Genomic DNA, 18,711 nt, shown 5'->3' with positions numbered 1-18,711 from the left:
GTCTGTGGAGGAGTGCAGAACCAAACCCAGTTCTCCGGGTTGGAGGCTGCCGCTCTTAACCATGACACCAAGCTGGCCCTCAATAGAAGCGACAATTATAAAAACACAATTTAAAAAAAAATCCACAACAATTGCACAGCATAAACCATATTCTGTTCTCCTCACCCATAGTAGTTTCCGGCTGTTGTGTGTGTGTGTGTTGGCGTGTGAGGGGGGCTGGTGTTTGGCATTCAGCAATCAAAGTGACAATCCCACTGTCTCCTCTACCCCCCACCAAAAACACACCCGTCTTGCTGCAGCAATTATTGCTTGGCCAGGTCCTAACGTGCTCCCCCCTGCCCGTGTGCTGCAGCCCCTCCGAGGGGAGCTGCATTTCGGGACATGATTGGAAGGCTCTGTTTACAGAAGAAATCGAACAAGCTTTTCCCGAAGTGCGGGGCTTGGAACCTCATCTCACCCCAGGGCTTGGAACAAAAGTGGGGAGGAGGATGGAGCGGAAGGGGTGGGTGGGGGGGGAGATATTAATTACGGGGATATTCATTAAGGGGACAGAGAGCAAAGATGGGCACTTCGGCGACACGGTGGCTGCAGAGGGCGGCAGCGGCTCCTTCTCTCCTTTCCGAGGAGACGGCTGGGCAAAACGCCAACTGCGATCACAGGCCAGGCCTGGAAATTGGCCAGAATTGATAGGAGCCGTTTGGAGTGGGCGGCCGGAGGGTGCACAAGCAGAGGGGCTGAGGTGCAGGCGAGGGGGTGAGGATCGGCTGAAAGGCCTCGGAAAAGTTGGGGGGGGAGATCTGCTTGCCAGGGGCACCCTGCTGGATTCGACCATCCCGTGTGTATGCATCCCTTTTCCATGCGCTTGGGGGTCCTTCTCTGTGGCCTCGGATAGGTTGGGGTCGTTCCGAGGAGAGCGACGAGGAGGATGCGGGGCCTGGGGACCAAGCCCTGTGAGGCAAGGCAGAGGGACTTGGGAATGTTCAGCTTGTTGGCCCTCCAGAGCAACTGGCTGGCCCCTGGGTGAGACGGGAGGCTGGACTGGATGGATCTTCACTGGTCTGATCCAGCAGGGCTCTTCTGAGGTCTTTCTGTCCTTCAGGGATGCACTTAAAATTGTCCAAGCGAAAGAGCCTCCCGAGGACCTCTTCAAAAGCTACAGAACGGCAGATCTGTTTGACGTGATCCCGAGCGTGCCGTGTTGCTTAGGAAGTGTTGTTCTGGATCAGGCTGAAGTCCACCCGGTACGGCACTTGCTGCAAGAACAGGCAGGCGCTGGGTGATCCGTGGGTTAGCAGAGGGCTCATAGGGAGCTGGCTGGGGTGCAATTTGGGGGAATTGGCTAAGGGAATTGCCTTGTAACCCGCCGCAGGGCTCAACAACAGCAGTTTGCAGGGCAGGAAACAAATGCTGGGGGTGGGGGAAGGGCTGGGGGGGGTGAAACCCGGAGGCGCCAAGGAGCTGGAGAAGATGCCAGGGGTTGGGATGGCAGCCAGCTCTGTGGGGTTGCTGGCAAGACGCAAACCCGTTGCTTCGGGTTTAATTACAGGCCTGGCTTGCAGAAGCGAGGGAAGCAGCTGGCAGTGGCCCCTCCCCAGGGGGCGAGGGGGATTGACCCAGCGGGGGGTCCGCGCTGACGTGGGCCCCCTATTGTGGCGCTCGCCCCCTGAACCCCTCCGCCGCCCAGCCTCCAAGCAGGTGTCTCGGGTTCGTGAAAGGTCACGAAAGGGGGAGTTGAATGGCGAGGGTGGGTGGGTTGTCAACCTCCAGGTGGGGCCTGGAGATCTCTAGGAAGAGGCTTCAAGAAGGGTCAGTGACCCAGACTTGGCCCTCAGGCTAAATTTGCTAAGCTCGGATGAAGGGTGTCTCTGAGCACGTGCAGAATGTCTCTTGGCTAGAGGTACCGAGCTCCAGTTCGAGCTTGGAGAGATCTGGGAAGTCCAACTGACCTCTAGACTGCAGAGGTCGTCTCCCGTGGACAAGATGGCTGCTCTGTAGGGTGGACTCTTATGCCCCTCTTAATAGATGTCCCCCCTCCAACCACTCCAGGACTCTTTCGCCCTGTTGCTGGCCACCCTACTCTTTGCACCTGCACCCTATGCACTTCTGGGGCAGGGGCAACAAGGTAAGGATAGACCTCATCCCGCTGTTTCATTTTGTTACAGGAAATTTATTTCTAGCTCCTGTTTCTCAGCCCTTGAGGTTTAAGGGGATTGAGTTTATTGTCCCTTGCTGCCCCCTGGTGTTGCGACTCGGCAGTGTTTGTCTTAATTTCTCAGCTATTTCTCTGAGCACTGGCAGGGGAACATGGGCATTGTAGTCTTTTGACATCTGGAGAGCCACAGTTTGGCTACCCCTGCGGTAGGGATTTCAAGGCAAGAGGTGAACAGAAGCGCCTGGCCCTGTCAGGTGACCCTGGACTGCCTTGGTGGGCCTCCGATCCAAATCCAAATAACCCCACTTAGCTTCCCACATCTGAATACTCAGGCTAGGCGGGGGCACCCAGGCCAGCCTGAGAAGACAGAGCAAGCTTTTTGCTGTGCCATAGAGATGGCGTTTTTGTTTTGGGTCTTTTTTGGCATGCTCGTGCAGGTAGAACCCTGACCTGGATTTCCCAGGCAAGCCGATCCCATCAGACCTCGGAAGCTAAGAGGGCCAACCCTGGCTTGTACTTGGATGGGAGGCCTTCCAATATTTGGGTGGTAGTTCCTCCCAAGAACACTAGGGTGGGTCATGACGCAGAGGCAGGAAATGGCAACCACCTCCGAACGTTCCTAGCCTGGCTGCCAAACAATCCTCAAATCTGGCTACCCTATTTGTGCCGCACGAGGAGACAACGAAACGGTCGCCGTGTCCTTCATCACCAAGGCAGCATTTTCTTTGTGGTCTTGGATCCGCACAAGCGCCCTGTAGGGTAGGCTGTTGGCCCTCCATTTGGCAGATGAGGAAAACTGAGGCTTCGGTGACTCGCCCGAGGTCTTTGGGCCGTTTCCTAGCGGCTTGGACTCTGAGCTCGGATTTCTTGAGTGTCAGACCAGCACGTTCATGGCTGGATTGCCTCCAGATCAGATTGCATGGACAAAAGGGGAAAGTCTCTCCCCACGTTCCAGTTTTCAAGAGGAAGGAAACAGAATAAAGTTCAAGGGTGCGGAGGGTAGAGAGGCGAGCTCTTTTGAGAAGCTCACTTCACTTAGGGATAGAAATCTGCAGGTCCTCCCTACCTTCTCCCGCCCCAAAAACTCACCCAGTTAATTGTTTTCCATGTGGATGCAAACGGAGAAGAGAACTATTTTGCATTTTTAAAAAGGATTCTTTTATTATTTTAAAAATCCATTCATAACTAAAGCTCTTCTCTCTCTCTCTCTTTGCTTTTCCCGTTCTGCTGTTGGCTGGGAATTTCCAGCGGTCATTTGGATGGACAGCAGAAAGTTAAGATTTCTAAAAAAAAAAAAAGAAGAAAAAGGCACAGAAAACTAAATAGGAGGGAGCTGAGAACAGACTTTTTTGTGTGTGGGAGGAGATTGCTCCACGCTAAACGATGCACAAGTTTGGAAAGCCAACCACAAAATGCACAAATTCACACACAGCCTTGTGCTGATCCTTGTGCACGCAGACACCCCCCAGATCGCTCTCCTGGAAACTATTTCTTAGACACATCCTGCATATCCGCACATCCTCTGAATGGGGCTGGCAGGGGGATGCAGTCACACTCTCACAAAGGTAACACACACACACCTTGGCCGCTGTCTGCATGCAGCAATGCTTGTAAAAATGCAACGCTCAACTGCAGCGGCACATAAGCGATCGATCACACACGGCCTTGTGTTTCACCGGGTGCGAGCCCTTGCATACATAAAAATTCGGCGCCCCGTAATGTTACGTTGTTACTGACGCTGAGCATGCGCAATTAGAGCATGCTAAATCATGCGCCAACACATTCACAACTGCATGCCCACGCACACACGGAACCATGCGCCCGACGCGTTACATTCTTGACAGGCACACTTCTTTGCTCGCCAGCAAACCCAAATCCACACGCACACGTTTTTCTATATAGGACCTGCCTAGAGTAGCTTTTAAATAATTAATATATTAATCCATGGGGGTGGGGGGTGGGCAGGACTGAAGGAAGGCAGACGCCTGAGATTTCCCAGAGTTCCTTCTGGCCCTCTCTGCCTCCTTCCTTCTTGACTCCTGCCAGAGTCCCTGCTGGTGCCCTTTGATCGTTGGACTCAAGGAAGAACAGCGGAGACAAGCGGGAAGCCGATGGGTGGCCACAATTATCCTCCTGTTCACCCGCAGGAATTGATCCTGAGCCAAAGGAGAGATTGAGTGGAGAAGGAGTGGGCAGGATTGTCTTCTGGGGGGGGGGGTGTCTTTCTCATCACCGGCAGGACGGCATGCCAGTTTGCGTCCTCTTGGAACAAAACTAATTTAGAGTTGGGGGGGGGGATTAAATTTCCGTCTAGGCTTCCAGAGAGTTGTCTTTCCTCCGCAAATACAGGTCAAATCTCGGCAGCAATACCGGTATGCCATCATGGCAGGGCAGTCCCCTTTTGTTTCCATGCAGGACCAAGGAGACAGGACACCGCCAGGACGGTCGGCGGCTTAATTCCTGCGCACTATTTTTGGCTCTAGCGGGAGTTGCCGGTCAATGGCTCCGTAGGGCGATCCCACACCCCCATATCGCCACCCCACCCCCCGACTAGGAAAGTAGATGCGGGATCGGGACCGTTTCTGAACCCTGGGAGGACAGTGTTGGAAAGGAAGTTTTCAGCCGTCTGTATCCTGCGGCTAAGTTGGACATTTGGTCAGTGTGGTTTTCCGGCCTGTATTAGTCGTGTCTGCGTAAAAGTCCAGTTTTGTGCCTCGGCTTAGGTTGGGAGCTTGAAGACACAGGATGGAGGTCTCGGGTTGCCAGCCCCGGGTGGGAAATGCCTGAAGATTTGGGGGGTGGAGTCTAGGGAGGGGTGGGGACATCAATGGCGTTTGATACACTGGAGGACACTCTCCAAGGAAGGGGTGGTCAAGCTCTCCGTTCAGATGTCCATGGACTGAAATTCCCGCGAGCCCTTGCCCATTGACCGTGCTGGCAGGGGCTCATGGGAATTGTAGTCCATGGACATCTGGAGAGCCATCCTTTGGCCATCCTTGCTCCAAAGCATTCATTCTCTCCAGGTGTGGGTGGGGGGCTGGTGGTAGCTTTTCTAATCTCTGTTGCCTGGAGATGAGCTGTAATCCCAAACTGGAGGTTCACAACCCTGAAATATTCCTCTTTTCCTGCCTGCCTGGCCACGGAGGAAGAATGACAAGAAAGCGCACTTTCCATCCAGCCCGTGCCTTTATAAAAACAAACTAACTTGTGCAGGTCCACACCACAGACTTGAACTGGCTTAATCACCATTCCGCTGCCCTCAGGGAAACCTGGGAGATCCGTGTCCGAGTGACGGATGAGGGTTCTCTAGCAGAGAATCCCCCATTCCCTCACCCAAACTACAACTCCCAGAATTCCCGGAGAGGCAGCCATGACAGTGAAACGGTCATTACACCAGTAGGTGTTTGTAGTCTGGGCATGCTCACAGTGGCTCTCTTTCGGCCTAACTTCCTTGAGAATTGAATAGTGAAAAAAGGGGGAGGAGCCTATCGAGACCCTGGGTTTGTCGCCCTCCGGTGGAGCAAAAGGGGAAAACGCCTCGCCTGTCCAGAGCGGAAGGGCCACCCCCCTCCCATCCCACTCCCGCTGTCCATTGTTCGTCACGGGCCGTTCATAGAAAAAACTGTCCCAGCGAGGTAGGCTGTGGCGTAGGAGGCTCCGCCCCCTCCCCGTAGTGTCCCCCCGCGGTGTCCCCCAGCAGCTTCTGACACCGAGCCTTGTACACATCTCTTTCGTGAGCCACCCGGGCCATATCGACGCGCAGGGACTCCAGCTGCTGGGCCAGCTGGGACTTCTCCGCCTCCAGGACGTGGCGCTGCTGCACCCGCTTGTAGCGGCAGGACTGGGCGTAGCCGCGGTTCTTGAGCGTGCGCCGTTTCTGCTTCAGCCGCTGCACTTCGTCCTTGCCGAAGCCGCGGAGCTGCCGGTTGAGGTCCCGCACCGACATGGAGACCAGCTGGGCGTCCGAGAAGCGGTCGGAGAGCAGGGGCAGCTGGAAGGAGAAAGGAGGGCAGGGGAGGAGAGGAACGCACAAGGGTCTTATCTAGTTCACGGGACAAAAAAAAGCTCTCTGCACATGCTCAGAGACGCATTCTTCCTTGTCAAGTCACGTGCTTCAGTCGCGCACAACTTAAATGGAACGTAAAACGGGTCGGTTGAGGATGCTCTGCCCCCTCCCGCCATTCTCCTGCCTTTCTTCTACGTGTCCCCCCCCCCAATAAGATGCGTTCCCTTAACTGCATTTCCTGTGCTTGCAGTATGCCCTCTTTCTACCTCCTCTCTCACCTGTGGTTGTTCTCCAGCAAGACCCTCGGTTGCTCCCAGGAAGCCTTGCAGCTGGGGCGTGGCTCCCCCGCGGAGACCCCCCTCCGCCAGGGGGACCCCCAAGAGGGCCTCCATGGCTTCGTCAAAGGCCGGCACGAGCTGGCTCTCGGGCCCTCCCCCGGCCGCCGCGGCCGCCAGCGTCTGATGGAGGGTGGCCATCCAGTAGAGCTCTTCCAGGGTGGACTTGGGGTCCCCCGTCTTGTCGAAGGTGGGCGAGGGGGGCACGGAGCTGCACGGGGTGGAGTCCAGCGAGGCGCTCCCGCCCACCCTGGCCGCCTCGTTTTTCACCTCGAACTTCAGCAGGTCGAACTCGTCCAGATACTCCAGAGCCAGAGGGCTGGGCGGCAGCGGGTTCATCCTGGGCCGGAGGAAAGAAGAGGTGAAAAAGCTGCTGCAGAGAGACGGGCAGGGGAGCTCTGGCCGGGTGGAAACTCCGGCCACGAATTTGGTCCCGATACCAACAAGCAAAGCTCCGGTTCTTCCAGAACTTCTGAATCCCCCCCCCCTCCCCTGGCCCATGGCTGAGGGGCAGAAGGTCCCAGTTCCTCCCTTGATGGGAAAGACCTCATCCCTTCCTGCCTTCAGGTGTGCCTGAGGTAGCTTCCTGTTCCTTTGTGGTAACTGCATAGAGGCAGGTATTGCCCCTGTTCCAGCCTTCAGGTCGCCTTGTGATGCTCTGCGCATGTGGGCTTTTCTACGCATGCTCGGCGGTGTACAGAGCCCGGCAGCTGGTATTCGGGGGCCCCAATCCCCACGGAAGTGGGGAAAGCACCAGAGCCGGTGCAAGCGTGCCACATTTGGAGTGAAAAACCAGGCCGAGGGTGCAAAATTGGGCAAAAATATCTTATTGCTCATCTCCATTTCCCCAAATTCCCTTTGTTGTATGCCAACGGGCTTTGTCAGGCGAATCGGTTCGTCTTACGTTGATTCTTTGGCAAACCTTGTGGGGAGCTGAGTGTTCCCCCCCCCCCCCGCTTAAATTGGGTGGTCCAGCAGTTCGCCCCCCCCCTGTTCCGGCCAGCCCCCCCTGTTATTTGTATGGACAAACTCTCAGTTCACTTCACACCCCACGTCTTGCAACCCCAAGAGAGGGCTTTTGAGGCTAGGGAAAGACAAAGGGGGTTGGCCGTCTCCTTCCTCTGCAAGGCAGTCCTTAGTGGTCCCCCATCCAAGGACCAGCCCTCCTTAGCTCCCAAGATCTGACCAGATTGAGACTAAAACGGAGCCAAGCAGTGCTTTGGCAGATCCTGATCCAAAGCCGTCCTTTTTAAACCCCGTGAATCTACCTGCACATGCGCATCTGTGTGCTGCATGCTCTTCTGCCTATGCGCAGCGTCTGTTCCCATACACTTAGGATCACCCGGTTTGTCGTTTCGTGCATCTCCACGCACCTGTCTCTTTTTGTGGTACACCCTAAGCAGTTTAATATTTCCATTTCTCAGCAAGGCCCCTCGGTCCGGATGCCAGGGGTAGAACAAGGGGCTGCAGGCGGGGCTGCCAACCTCCAGGCGAGGCCTGGAGGTCATCTGGAAGGGCAACTGATCACTAGACACCAGTGCCCTGGAGCCAACGGTGGCTCTGTGGCATGAGACCCGCTGAGATCTCCCCCCGTTCCTGGAATCTCCCTCCTCCAGGCCCCACCCCCAAACCTGGCCCCCCTCGCTGGAAGCAGCCCCTGCATGGCAAAGTTAGAGACGACAGGGAAGCAGAGCAGAACAAGTTTGAGTCCGGTGCCAGCTTTAAGATTCACAGAGTCTCATTCAAAGCATCGGGCGCACACAAGCTCATAGCTCAAGTAAAACTTTGTGGGCTCCAACTTTGTGCTGCCTCTTCAGACGGCCACTCACCTGAGTCTGCCGTTCCGGGAGGGAGGCAGGAGGGAATCGTGGAGAGGCGGGGGGGGGGGATGCCCACCAAGAGAGCCACGTGCGGAGACAGACTGACTCAATCGTACCCACCTGTTGGCCTGCATGTCCATCTCCCGAGCCAGCTGTTGCCCTTCCAGCCCAGCCGTGCCCCTCTTTGCCACCGCCGGGGGAAGGGAGGCGGCTGCCGGACCCAGAGACCAGAGCCCGGACGCCAGGCTCCCATTTAAAGCTCCGGGGAAGCTGAGCTCATAAGCATACATTCGGCCCCGGCCAATGGGGACCTTGGACTTCACTCGCAGGGCAGGGCCCCGGAGCTGTTTTCTCTCCCAGCGGCGATGGGCCTGCCCCCAGACGGGCCTCGAGAGGGAGGGTGCCCGGGTGCCCTCCTCCCCTCACCCCCTCGCTCGCTCGGCACACGCCGGGTGACAAAACCCGGGGGAAGTTTTGTGCTGCTCTGAGCTTCCTGATCTGGCAGGCAGAACGTGGTTTCGGGGCTGGCTGTGACATCTGCAGCTGAACGTCATGTGCGCCCGGTTGTGCTCCAGATTCACTAATCTGGAAGGAACTAGATCACTCGCTCCCAGAAAGATCCCTCCTGCGGTGCCTCTTCCTTCAAATCCCTCCACAAAAGCAGCCTTTTCGACAGAAAAATGACAGGCTTAACGCCCTAGTCCTCATTGTTTTGTGGAATAAAGTCCCACAGGGGCTGGACCTCTCCCGTCCCCTTCCTATTTCCCCACCCCCACAGGAGAAAAGTGAGAACATCAGAAGAGCCCTGCTGGGTCAGACCAGTGAAGGTCCATCTAGTCCGGCATCCTGTCTCACACAGGGGCCAGCCAGTTCCTCTGGAGGACCAGCAAGAGGGCAGAGAGGCCTTCATCCAATGTGGACTCCTTTCACTGAAATTCAGAGGTAGACTGCCCCTGGGCATGGAGCCACCATGGCTAGTAGCCATTGATAAGACTTCTCCTCCACAAATCTGTCTAATCCCCTTTTAATGCTCTCTACTCCTGTGGTCCTCAGTTCATCCTCTGGAAGCGAATTCCACACTTCAGACCCTCGCTGTGTAAAGTGGTGTTTCCTTTTGTCTCTCCTGACCCTACTGCCCATCTGCTTCACTGGGTGCCTTCGATCTCTAATATTTTGGGAGAAGGAGGGAAAAGTAGATTCTTTGCAACGGCTTCCTGTCTTCTGTGCCTGATGCGCCCTATGCAGAGACAATGTGGTGCGCTTCGCACCCATCACAAGGAGGGGTCCCTGCCCCAAGGACTCTGCAAACCGGGGCAAAAAACACGAGAAAGCCCCCCTCTGAGTTGCTCTGGGGGGGGGCGTTCGGTACATTCCTGCTGGTGCTTCTCTGGTGATAGTTGGCTGCCTGGGGTTTACCCCTTTTTCTTTCCCTTCTGAACAGGATCTCATTCCCTCCACGGTTTGTTTTCAGGGCAAAGGCCACATCCTAGGAGGTAGGGAGTGTCTCTGTGCATATGCAGAGTGCGTGTCTTTCACACGTGGGCAAGCAAATTCCACCTCCTTCCCGTGACGACGGGGTTCAGTGGGGCAGAGTGTCATAGCGTGGTCATCTCCGCGTCCATTTTCTCCCCGGGCTGGAGAGGAGTTGTAATCCCAGGGGATCCTGAGCTCCTTCCGGCTGGGGGCCAGGAATCCAACCTACCTTATTGGTGAAGGAAAATTAAATACCCTGAAAACAGAACCATGTGTGTGTTTGGGGTGGAAGGATAATAATTATTCTGGAGTGATTAAGACCTAGAAGATGGACCTACGGGCATGAGAGTCATTGTTCATGATTGGGGGGGGGGGCAACAAATTGCCAGAATCCATCCCTGCAGCCGGTTGCCATGACTTCTGCCACCCCCCCCCTCCTGGTTTTCCCCTTTTCTAGCATGCAGCGCTGGCTGGACAAAAGGCCCAGAGTGCGTTGCTAACCTTTTGTGACAAGGGATTCTCTGCCTATTCAGGGTGAGGTCACCCTGCCATCGGGCCTCACCCCACTGCCCGCCTGGGCCCGGTGCCTCGGTCACTACCCCTGGCGTGACCTCCCCACCTGACCGGGCCCTGTTGTTCGGCCAGAAAAGGGAGGAAAAAGTTTCCTGTTCCCACCCCCCTTCCTGCCCCGCTAGCTCTGCTGAAGCCCTGCGGACGCTTCCTCCCCGCGGCCCCCCAAATCCAACCATTGGGGCCAACCCACAAGCGATCACCTTTTCACCCCACACGGATTGAGCTGGGGGGGCATTTGGGGGGGTGGGGATCCCAGGCCTGGTGGGGCAGGTGGAAAGGGAAGAGGTAAGCGTTACCCGGCGTCTGTCTCATGGGTACCTGTTTGATTTCTGCCTGCCCTGGAACACATGACCAGAAGACTAAAGCAGCTCCTCTGGCTCTATACTAAAGTCCAGTTCGGACGTGGTGGCTGCACCTGCAGACCACCCTGTAACGTGGTTGGAGCCACCCTGGGCACATCGTCTCGGTCTGTTAGGGACCTGGGGAACAACCATAGTAAAGAAGTTACCTGTTGAATTTCTGCCTGCGGGCATAAACCCAGTGACAGGGCAGTGTTGTGGTGCGATGTTTCTGCAGTGGCCAGTTCCTCCCCAGTCAGACCCTTTTGAGGAAGCTAATAAACTAGATAATGTGTTTTGTTTTTCCATTGCTTGGTCCCGCATAACGTTAATTGGGAAGCCAGCAATTTGTCTTCGTGGAGAAGACAAATATGTATGAATGCCTCAAAACAAAAGAATAATTCAGCAGCCCCTAATTTCTGGATGATGACGATGATGTTATCAGTTTGGTCGTGTCCGACCCTCGGCAAATCTATAGGAAAGTCTTGGCCATGCGCCCCTGTCTCTGACTGCTTCTTTCAGTTGGTTCATGGTCATCCCTGTGTCGTGTTGAGCCAGTGGATCCTTTGGCGACCACGTTTCCTTTTGCCGCTGACCACGCCGAGCATTAATGAAGTTTCTAGCGAGTTTGATCGCATGATGTGTCCAAAGTAAGTGAGCTTCAGCCGTAATATCTTCCCTTCTAATGACCTAGTTGGTTTGTTTCTCTCTAAAAGTATCTTGTGGGTAACTCTGGTTGTCCACGGGATTTGCAGCATTTGTCTCCAACACCCTAATTTCTGGATGCCAGCAACATAAACTGAGGGCTGCTGTAATGACTCGAGGGTCTCTTCTCCGCCCGTCATCTCTATGTCAGCAATCCGCTCCCCCACATCTAATCCAGATTTGGGTGGTTCCTTTAACGGACTCAGATCCCCGCCAAGCTCTCTGCCCTGTCTGGGACCCCAAGACCCTTCCTGCCTCTGCCTCAACCGCATCAGACAGGTAGATCTGGTGAGTGGGGAAACTTTTAGCAGTCAGGCGGAAAGATTTCTTGTCCCAGGTGAGTCCAGGGTTAAATGTTTAACCCCTACAGGTGAATCTGAAAAGAGTGAAGGATGCATCTCCATCTCCGTAGGGACAATGGGGCAATTTTCCTGCAGGTGCAGGCCTGGCCCCTCTTCTAGCAGTTGGTTGGTACAGCGATAAAGGCTGTGCACCCCCCGCTCGGAAAACCCAATTGAATCAGGCGCATCTGTAAGACAGTAAACCGACACAATGGCTGGAAAACTGCAGAGGGGGGGAAGACATGCGTGAGCTCAGCAATTCTGTCGCTCGCGGGTTGACAGTGAAGAAAACCTAGAAGAGAGATCTTTGTGCTGGAATAGCTTTGGGAAGGGACTCCCTGGCAAGGGAGTTTAGGCAGGACCGCAGCTGAAGGGTCAAAGTTTCCCCTGCTGGGGTGACTCAGCCGGTCCACAGCCTCACCCTCGGGTGAAGGTATTCCGGCAGCTCCGCAGGTGACTCTGAGGAAGGCTTGCAGGGTCTCTTCTTGCTCACAGCCGAGAGGTCTCCCTTTCCAAAGATCCTCTGAGATGCAAATGAAATTTGAGTCCTGTAGCACCTCTTGGTATATGTCGCCTCTTTCATGAGCCAGTCCTTTTGCAAAAGAGGAGAAACAGGTCCCTGCCCCAGGTGTGCATTGAGGTAGACTGCTGGGGTGGGGGAGCTGTAGTGATAAAAGGGGGAGGAATCTACATTTAGGTGGGCATGAACTGGCTGGCGGTTGCAAATTTTGGCCGATTCGTGGTTCATTAAGCGATGTTCGCGAAATGAAGAATTGCAACGAATTTCCACAAATTCGTGGCGGTTTGTGAAGAGCAGAAAGCAACCTGCACCTTTTTGCTCTTCACAAAAAAATCCACGAGGAGCAGAAATCAGGGTTTGAATAGCTCGGAGCCATTTAAGCGAAACATCTGAGCCATTGGGGGGGGGGCTGTTTGGAACCCCCTTTCTGCTCCCTCTGAAAAGACATGGAAGCAGAAAGCTGGTGTTTCCAAAGAGCTGAGCCATGGAGGACGGCCACTCAGCTGTTTGCTTTAAATGGACCTGAGCCATTTAAACCTTGCTTTCTGCTCCCCGGAACGGCTTTTTGTGATCAGCAGAAAGCAGCCATTTAAACTTTAAACAGCTCACGAACCTGATCAATTTACAAAGCCTGGTTTGTACGGGTTCGTGGTTCGGTTTGTGGCTCAGCCACGAACCAAACAGCATAAATGCTGCAACCCTCCCCATCTCCAAGAATTTCTCAACAATGAGAGTAAATTTGGGATCAAAGGATGGAATATAGGCTGGCTCTTCTACTGCGCCAACCCAAGACACCCCTTCAGCACATGCTGAACGATGCCCAGGTTGCTCAGAGATTCCAAGTCTCTCCTTTCACGAAGTAGACTCTGGTTGCCAACAGGCCCTGGAGAAAAATGTCCTGCCCTTTTTAGCAGAGGCTTTGTGGCATGGAGATCAACAGAGTTCACAACCTCAATTCAGAGCTGGAGGGGGTTGGAGTGGGGAACGACACCCCCCCTCTTCCAAGTCCTGCAACTTCTCTTTTGGCCCCTTGTGGGGGAGGGCCTGGCGAGAACATCTGCACGTGGGGGTGGGGGAGGAACTGGCTGCAGCTGGACTAGCTTGTTGTGACTCAGCACCTCTCTGCATGGCTACCCTGACTCAGCACAGTTCCCTTTCTCTGGCTCCCAAAGGCCCTTCTGTCTTTGACCTCTGCCTATACGTTGGTATACGGGCCTTCCTTCAAAAACGTCCAGGGCGGCCTTACACGATTCTTCCTTCCTCCGTTTACCCTCACAACAATCCTGCGAGGTACATTCGGCCAAGAGAGGGCAACAGGCCCAAAGTCAAGCAAAAACAGACTGGCAGCCTGAACGGTGAACAAACCATGTGCATTCCAGAAACCACGTTTCCTTGTAGTTATGAATTTCCTGCATTCTGCAGGGGGCTGGACTAGATGACCCTGGAAGTCCCTTCCCACTCTACGGTTCCGTGACCAAGGAACCTGCAATGGGAGAAGCATCGCTTGTGCACACACGGCGTATTGCCATGTGAGTGGACACACAGTCCCGACACCAGAGATGCCAACCTTCAGGTGGGGCCTGGAGATCCCCCGGAATTACATCCGCTCTCCAGACAGCAAAGATGAATTCCCCCTGGAGAAAATGCTTAGGAGGGTGGGTGGGCTTTGTGGTTTCATACCCCGCTGAGGCCCTTCCCCAGGCTGCACCCCCAAATCCCCAAGTAGTTCTCCGCCCAGAGACGACACCCCTAGGAGTCAGGGCTCCAGAGGGCAGCCACAGGTGACCCCCCCCCCCCCCCGTCCCACCGCCGCTGCCTTGCAAGGAACAAGGGTTCATCCTGCGGCTGAAACCGGGAGGCATCTATTTTAAACCCGGCGGTGTGTGTGTGTGTGTGTGGGGGGGGGGGTGACTTCCTTTGTCCGGTCAGCTCAGCTGAACGCCTCGTGATCTGTCCTCCGGGGACTGGGGTGACCTCAGCAGACAAGAGGCGAGCGGGTTTCTTGCACGAGTCAGCAGGCCCCGATGAGGAACTTGCAGAGGGGAAAGGGAGTCTGGAAGGGAGGAAAGTGGAAAGCGGGGGAGGCCGCCGGACTGGGAGGAAGTGAGAACGCAGAGCGCTCCGCAGCCTGGGCGCTTCCCTTGTTCTCGGCCCCAAAGTAGCCCCGAAACTCCCGATCTGGGGCCGGCAAAGAGTAGATTCCAAAATGGAGAGGTAGACCGAATGCAGCCCCCAAATGCATGAAGCCAGGGTTCTCCTGCAGGCACCATGGCGCCCCGCAATATTTCTTTCGGCAAAAAAAATGAAACCAACAGGAGATGAGAGGAGACGGCTAGAGAAGATGCCTGGTTTGGAGAAAGGGAATGGAGAGGACGCTTCTCTCCTCCTGGAAACTGGAATGATTCTGCAGCAGGAGATTCATAAGGAACATGGAATCCTAGAGCCAGAAAGGACCTCCAGGGTCATCTAGTCCAACCCCCTGCACTAGGCAAGAACTCACAATTACCTGACCCCAATTTCATTCCCAAGTGATTCCCTCACCCACGCACCAAAAATCTCCAGAATTCAGCCAGGCCTGGAGGAAATTCACCTCCTATGCCACGGTGGCGATCAGCAATCCCCTGGGTCTGCAAGGAAGGGCCACAAGAGACAAACACTGGCACATCCCTTCCTGCCCACCCACCCGCCATCTGCCTAACGGGATTGACCCTGTGCTCCAGACCTGAGGAAGCGTCTGGAGTACCATGTTTGTCCGGCCTTCTTGGGCCTTCGTGTCAGAGATGCTGGAGCCGTGAGCCGCATGGCTGGAGACGTGGTTTCCGCTCCTCTAGCCCTGCAAGCGTCCAGCTGGCATCTGAGAGGATACGATGTGCTGCCACTCCGGTCACAGTGAATTACCTACCGACCTGTGGGTGAGCAGTCTCCCAGTGGCGGTGCTCAAGGGAAGTGGGGCTGGCCACCCCTGGGGCTCCTTAACCTTTTTGTGATTGCAGGTACCTTAGGACTTATGGCATGGTGTGGTTGGCAGGAGGAGGGGCCAGCCACGAAATGGCTGCCACGGCATACTTCATTCAGCCTTGTGCTGTGGGGGTGGCTGTTGCCAAAACAACATTAAAAAATAAATGCACAGTGGTCAGTCAGGAGCCGTGCTAGGCCTGCATGCTTTCTCAGTACAATTGTGGAGCAGCAAGGAATTTGTTGATGGGGAACCCTGCTGTGTTTAAACTCGCCATCATCTTGGTCCGTCCATGTGTCAAAGGTATGTTTTGCATCCAGAAGCTCAAGCACAAAGAAAAGGGGGGGACGGGGATGGATTGGGAGGGAGGGAGGAGGGCACAGAGCCTGGTTCTTCAGCCTTTTTATTCCTTCTTAGAAATTAGCAATGCACCGTTGATATCGCAGGAGAGAAGATTTATTCCAGAAGTGAGTTTTCACGCACAAAACTTTAAAACAGTCATGAAATAATAGGAGAGCGATGGTGTTCTTTGAGACGCGGGAGGGTGCAGGCACTGGCCAATAGGAAATGTAACAAAATGCTACAACAAGGATGTGAGACGCAGTGGAAATTTACCAACCCTAGAGATAAACTTTGTCTGAAAGAGGAGAGGTTTAAGTGCAATAAACAAAGCTGTTTGCTGTCTTTTTCCGATTTTTATTTTGATTGCAGTGACACGCAAAACGATGGTTTCTCCCCAAAAGCTTTCATCAGTTGTGGTCGCAACAAAGACGATTTTCAATTTTCATCCGTGGTGAGCAGATGAAGTTCACGTTCAAAGGGTATTATTTTCTCTTATCAAGGCTGTTCTCCGTTCCGATTAAAGGTTACGTCCTACTAAGTTTTCTTTATTGTGACCTCAAGTGATGAAAGAGACAGCAAGCAAGTTTGTTTATTGCATCTGAGCGTCTCCTGTTTCAGACACAGTAAGAAACATATCCAAACAGGCTAAAAACATTCACAAGGAGCATGCTAATTTAGGAAAGCTTCCGGACATGCTGTTTTCTCAAGCATGTAAACCTGCAGCGGGATATTAGGGGTCCCTAAAACCGACAGCAGTGCAACGGTGTCTTTACAAGGGGTCTCTGACTCCAGGGTTGCCATTCTCCAGGTGGCAGCTGGAGATCTCCCAGAATTATATCCTGATAGATTTAAGGTGGGTCGCCGTGTTCTTCTGAAGCAGCAGAACAAAGTTTGAGCCCAGGGGGCCCCTTGAAGACCGACCAAGTTTCATTCAAGGTAGAAGCTTTCATGTGCAAGCTCACTTCTCCAGGTATGAAAATTAAGAAGCATCCATGCCCACGACAGCTTATCCCTTGAACAAAGCTACGTCGCTGTGCTTTGTGTGGTTTTGTGGATTTTATTGTAAATCGCCACGAGCCGGCTGTGCTCGGGAGTGGCGGCTGAGAAGTACAAACATAAATAAATAAATGTTTGGCTCAAATGTTTGGCACTGGACTCAAAGCTTTGTTCGCCTGGCATCCAGGCTACGGATTTCAGGTCCCTGAGAGGAACTGTGACTTGATAGCCTCACGGACGTCCCTCCACTCTCCCTAAAATCGCCGAATAAACCACAGGGCGTGGGAAGAGGGTCAAATCAGTGGGAGGTTCTCTAGTCCGGCGGTGCCCCCTGGCGTCCAAACGCTGCACTTTGCAGGAAAAGAGAACCTCGGGGTACTATTCGCCCAATGGCAGCCGTAGAACAGCGTGTGAGCTTTGGCGTTCTTCCGTTTTGCATTCCGTTACAAATAGGCCACAAGGCGTGGGGTGAAATGTCGGTGCAGTCTGTGTCCAGAGCCGCCTGGTGTTGTGGTTAAGAGCGGCAGCCTCGGATCTGGAGAGCCGGGCTCAATTCCCCATTTCTCCACTGTGGTGATCTTGGGGCAGTCACAGTTCTCTTAAGGCTGTCCTCACAGAGCAGTTCTCTCAGGGCTCTCTCGGCTCCACCTACTTCACAGGGTGTCAGTTGGGGGGAGAGGAAGGGAAAGGTGTTTGTAAGCCGCTTTGAGACTCCTTTGGGCAGTGAAAAGCAGGGTGTAAAAAAAAACAGCTCTTCTTCTTGGAGGTCACCAACATTGTGTCTAAATAATTTGTTTTGTTTAGAATTTGTGTAACAAAATTGTCTTTCCTTGATTCCCTGCACCTCTTCCACAGGCAGCCAGCGGGGTGACCCAGTTCTCTCAGAGCTCTCTCAGCCGCACCTCCCTCACTGAGTGACTGTTGTGGGAAGAGGAAGGGAAAGGGGGTTGTAAGCCATGTTTGTAGAAAGTAGGTCGAGCCGCTTGGGGGGCTTGCTCAGCAGGACTTCTGATGGGCTGCTGGAGAATTTATTGGGTATACAGAATAAAACAATGTTGTTTAAGTTGCGGCCGACACCACAGGGTCGGTTTTATTTCCTGTCAATCCTCTTTCTAGTGCAGTACAGCAGACTTTGACTGTAGTTGTGCTGGTTGCAATTGGTGCGTCTGCATTAGGTTATTTCTCTGCTGTCATTTCACCTGCTAGGTCATGACCTTCCTAACCTTTTAAGGTCCGGCTTCTAAATCTGAGCTGCCGTTGTCTCCGGAACAGAAAACCTGGTGTGATATTTTTGCAACGCTGTTTTGGGCCAGTTGAGCCTCTCGCATACATTCCGCCGTGGAAGCCGGCTGTAACTTAACTTCGATCGGACGGGAGATATGCACGCCCCGCTGGTCAGGCCCTGCCTGGAGACCCGTGTGTGTTTGGGAGGCCTCCCTTCATGAAGGAGGTGGACACCATGGAGCAGGTACAGACGAGAGCCACGGAGGTGACTTGGGCCTGGGGACTAGCAGGGCCTGCATACCAAGAACGGCTGAGGGGCTTGGGAAGGGACAGGCTGGGGAAGAGGGGCTGAGGGCGGACATGACCGCATAGCGTCAGGGTTGGAGAGTGGCAGCCTCTAATCTGGAGAGCTGGGTGTGGAAAACAAAAGTATGGCCTTCCACCACCCCCATTCCCTCCCCAAACCCTGCACTCCTCAGCCACCCTCCCCACTCCCCAAAATCTCCCGGTATCTCCCGACAGAACGGACAGAGGTAAAGGACAGAGGTAAAGACTCCCTTGGTAAAAAGAAAAACCTTCCTCCATCTCCGGCCAGCCCATCCTATTTTATCTTCACGACGACCCTGCGAGGTAGGCGAGGCGCGCAAGGGCGCGCTGAACAAAGCCTGGTGGGTCTGCGAGGTCCCTCCCGCACCCCAGCTTCCTTCTGCCGCTGCGGAGCACCAAGGCCGCCCTGTCCGCCGAGGGGGGCGCGGTCCCAGGTGGGCGGGTGTGGCGGAGGGTCCCTCCCGGGTGCCCATCGGCTCCTCCGCGCTCTGCACGCGCTCAGGAGCCGGGCTCCCTCCTGCGCCTCGCATCCGGCATTGCATCAGGCGGGGAGGGGAGGGGCCGGGGGCAGCCTTGGCCGGGCGGGGGGCGGTCTCCGTCCCG

General features: G+C 54.7%; 1 protein-coding gene across 1 annotated transcript; it reads right to left on the bottom strand.

The window, feature by feature from the left end:
* Nucleotides 1-3,286: 3,286 nt before the first annotated feature.
* Nucleotides 3,287-8,618, bottom strand: NRL (neural retina leucine zipper). The gene is made up of 3 exons (XM_077314243.1): nucleotides 8,434-8,618; nucleotides 6,437-6,833; nucleotides 3,287-6,143 (listed from the first exon to the last, which is right to left on the bottom strand). The coding sequence occupies exons 1-3, from the start codon at nucleotides 8,601-8,603 to the stop codon at nucleotides 5,763-5,765; spliced, it is 948 nt and encodes a 315-aa protein (XP_077170358.1). The 5' UTR covers nucleotides 8,604-8,618; the 3' UTR covers nucleotides 3,287-5,762.
* Between the last annotated feature and the right edge of the window lie 10,093 nt (nucleotides 8,619-18,711).

The sequence above is a fragment of the Paroedura picta genome, chromosome 16 (assembly GCF_049243985.1).
Source record: "Paroedura picta isolate Pp20150507F chromosome 16, Ppicta_v3.0, whole genome shotgun sequence".
Taxonomy (NCBI): Eukaryota; Metazoa; Chordata; class Lepidosauria; order Squamata; family Gekkonidae; genus Paroedura; species Paroedura picta.
The sequence above is the reverse complement of the archived record's forward strand: the minus strand, read 5'-3'. Positions and strand labels throughout refer to the sequence as shown.

Bases quoted from the DNA above. Each gene is read 5' to 3' on its own strand.
- NRL (XM_077314243.1), bottom strand. From the start codon at position 8,603: ATGTATGCTTATGAGCTCAGCTTCCCCGGAGCTTTAAATGGGAGCCTG. The intron at 6,834-8,433 runs GTGGGTACGATT...CCTCCGGCCCAG, and splicing joins ATGGACATGCAGGCCAACAG to GATGAACCCGCTGCCGCCCA. The intron at 6,144-6,436 runs GTGAGAGAGGAG...TTCTCCTTCCAG, and splicing joins TTGCTGGAGAACAACCACAG to CTGCCCCTGCTCTCCGACCG.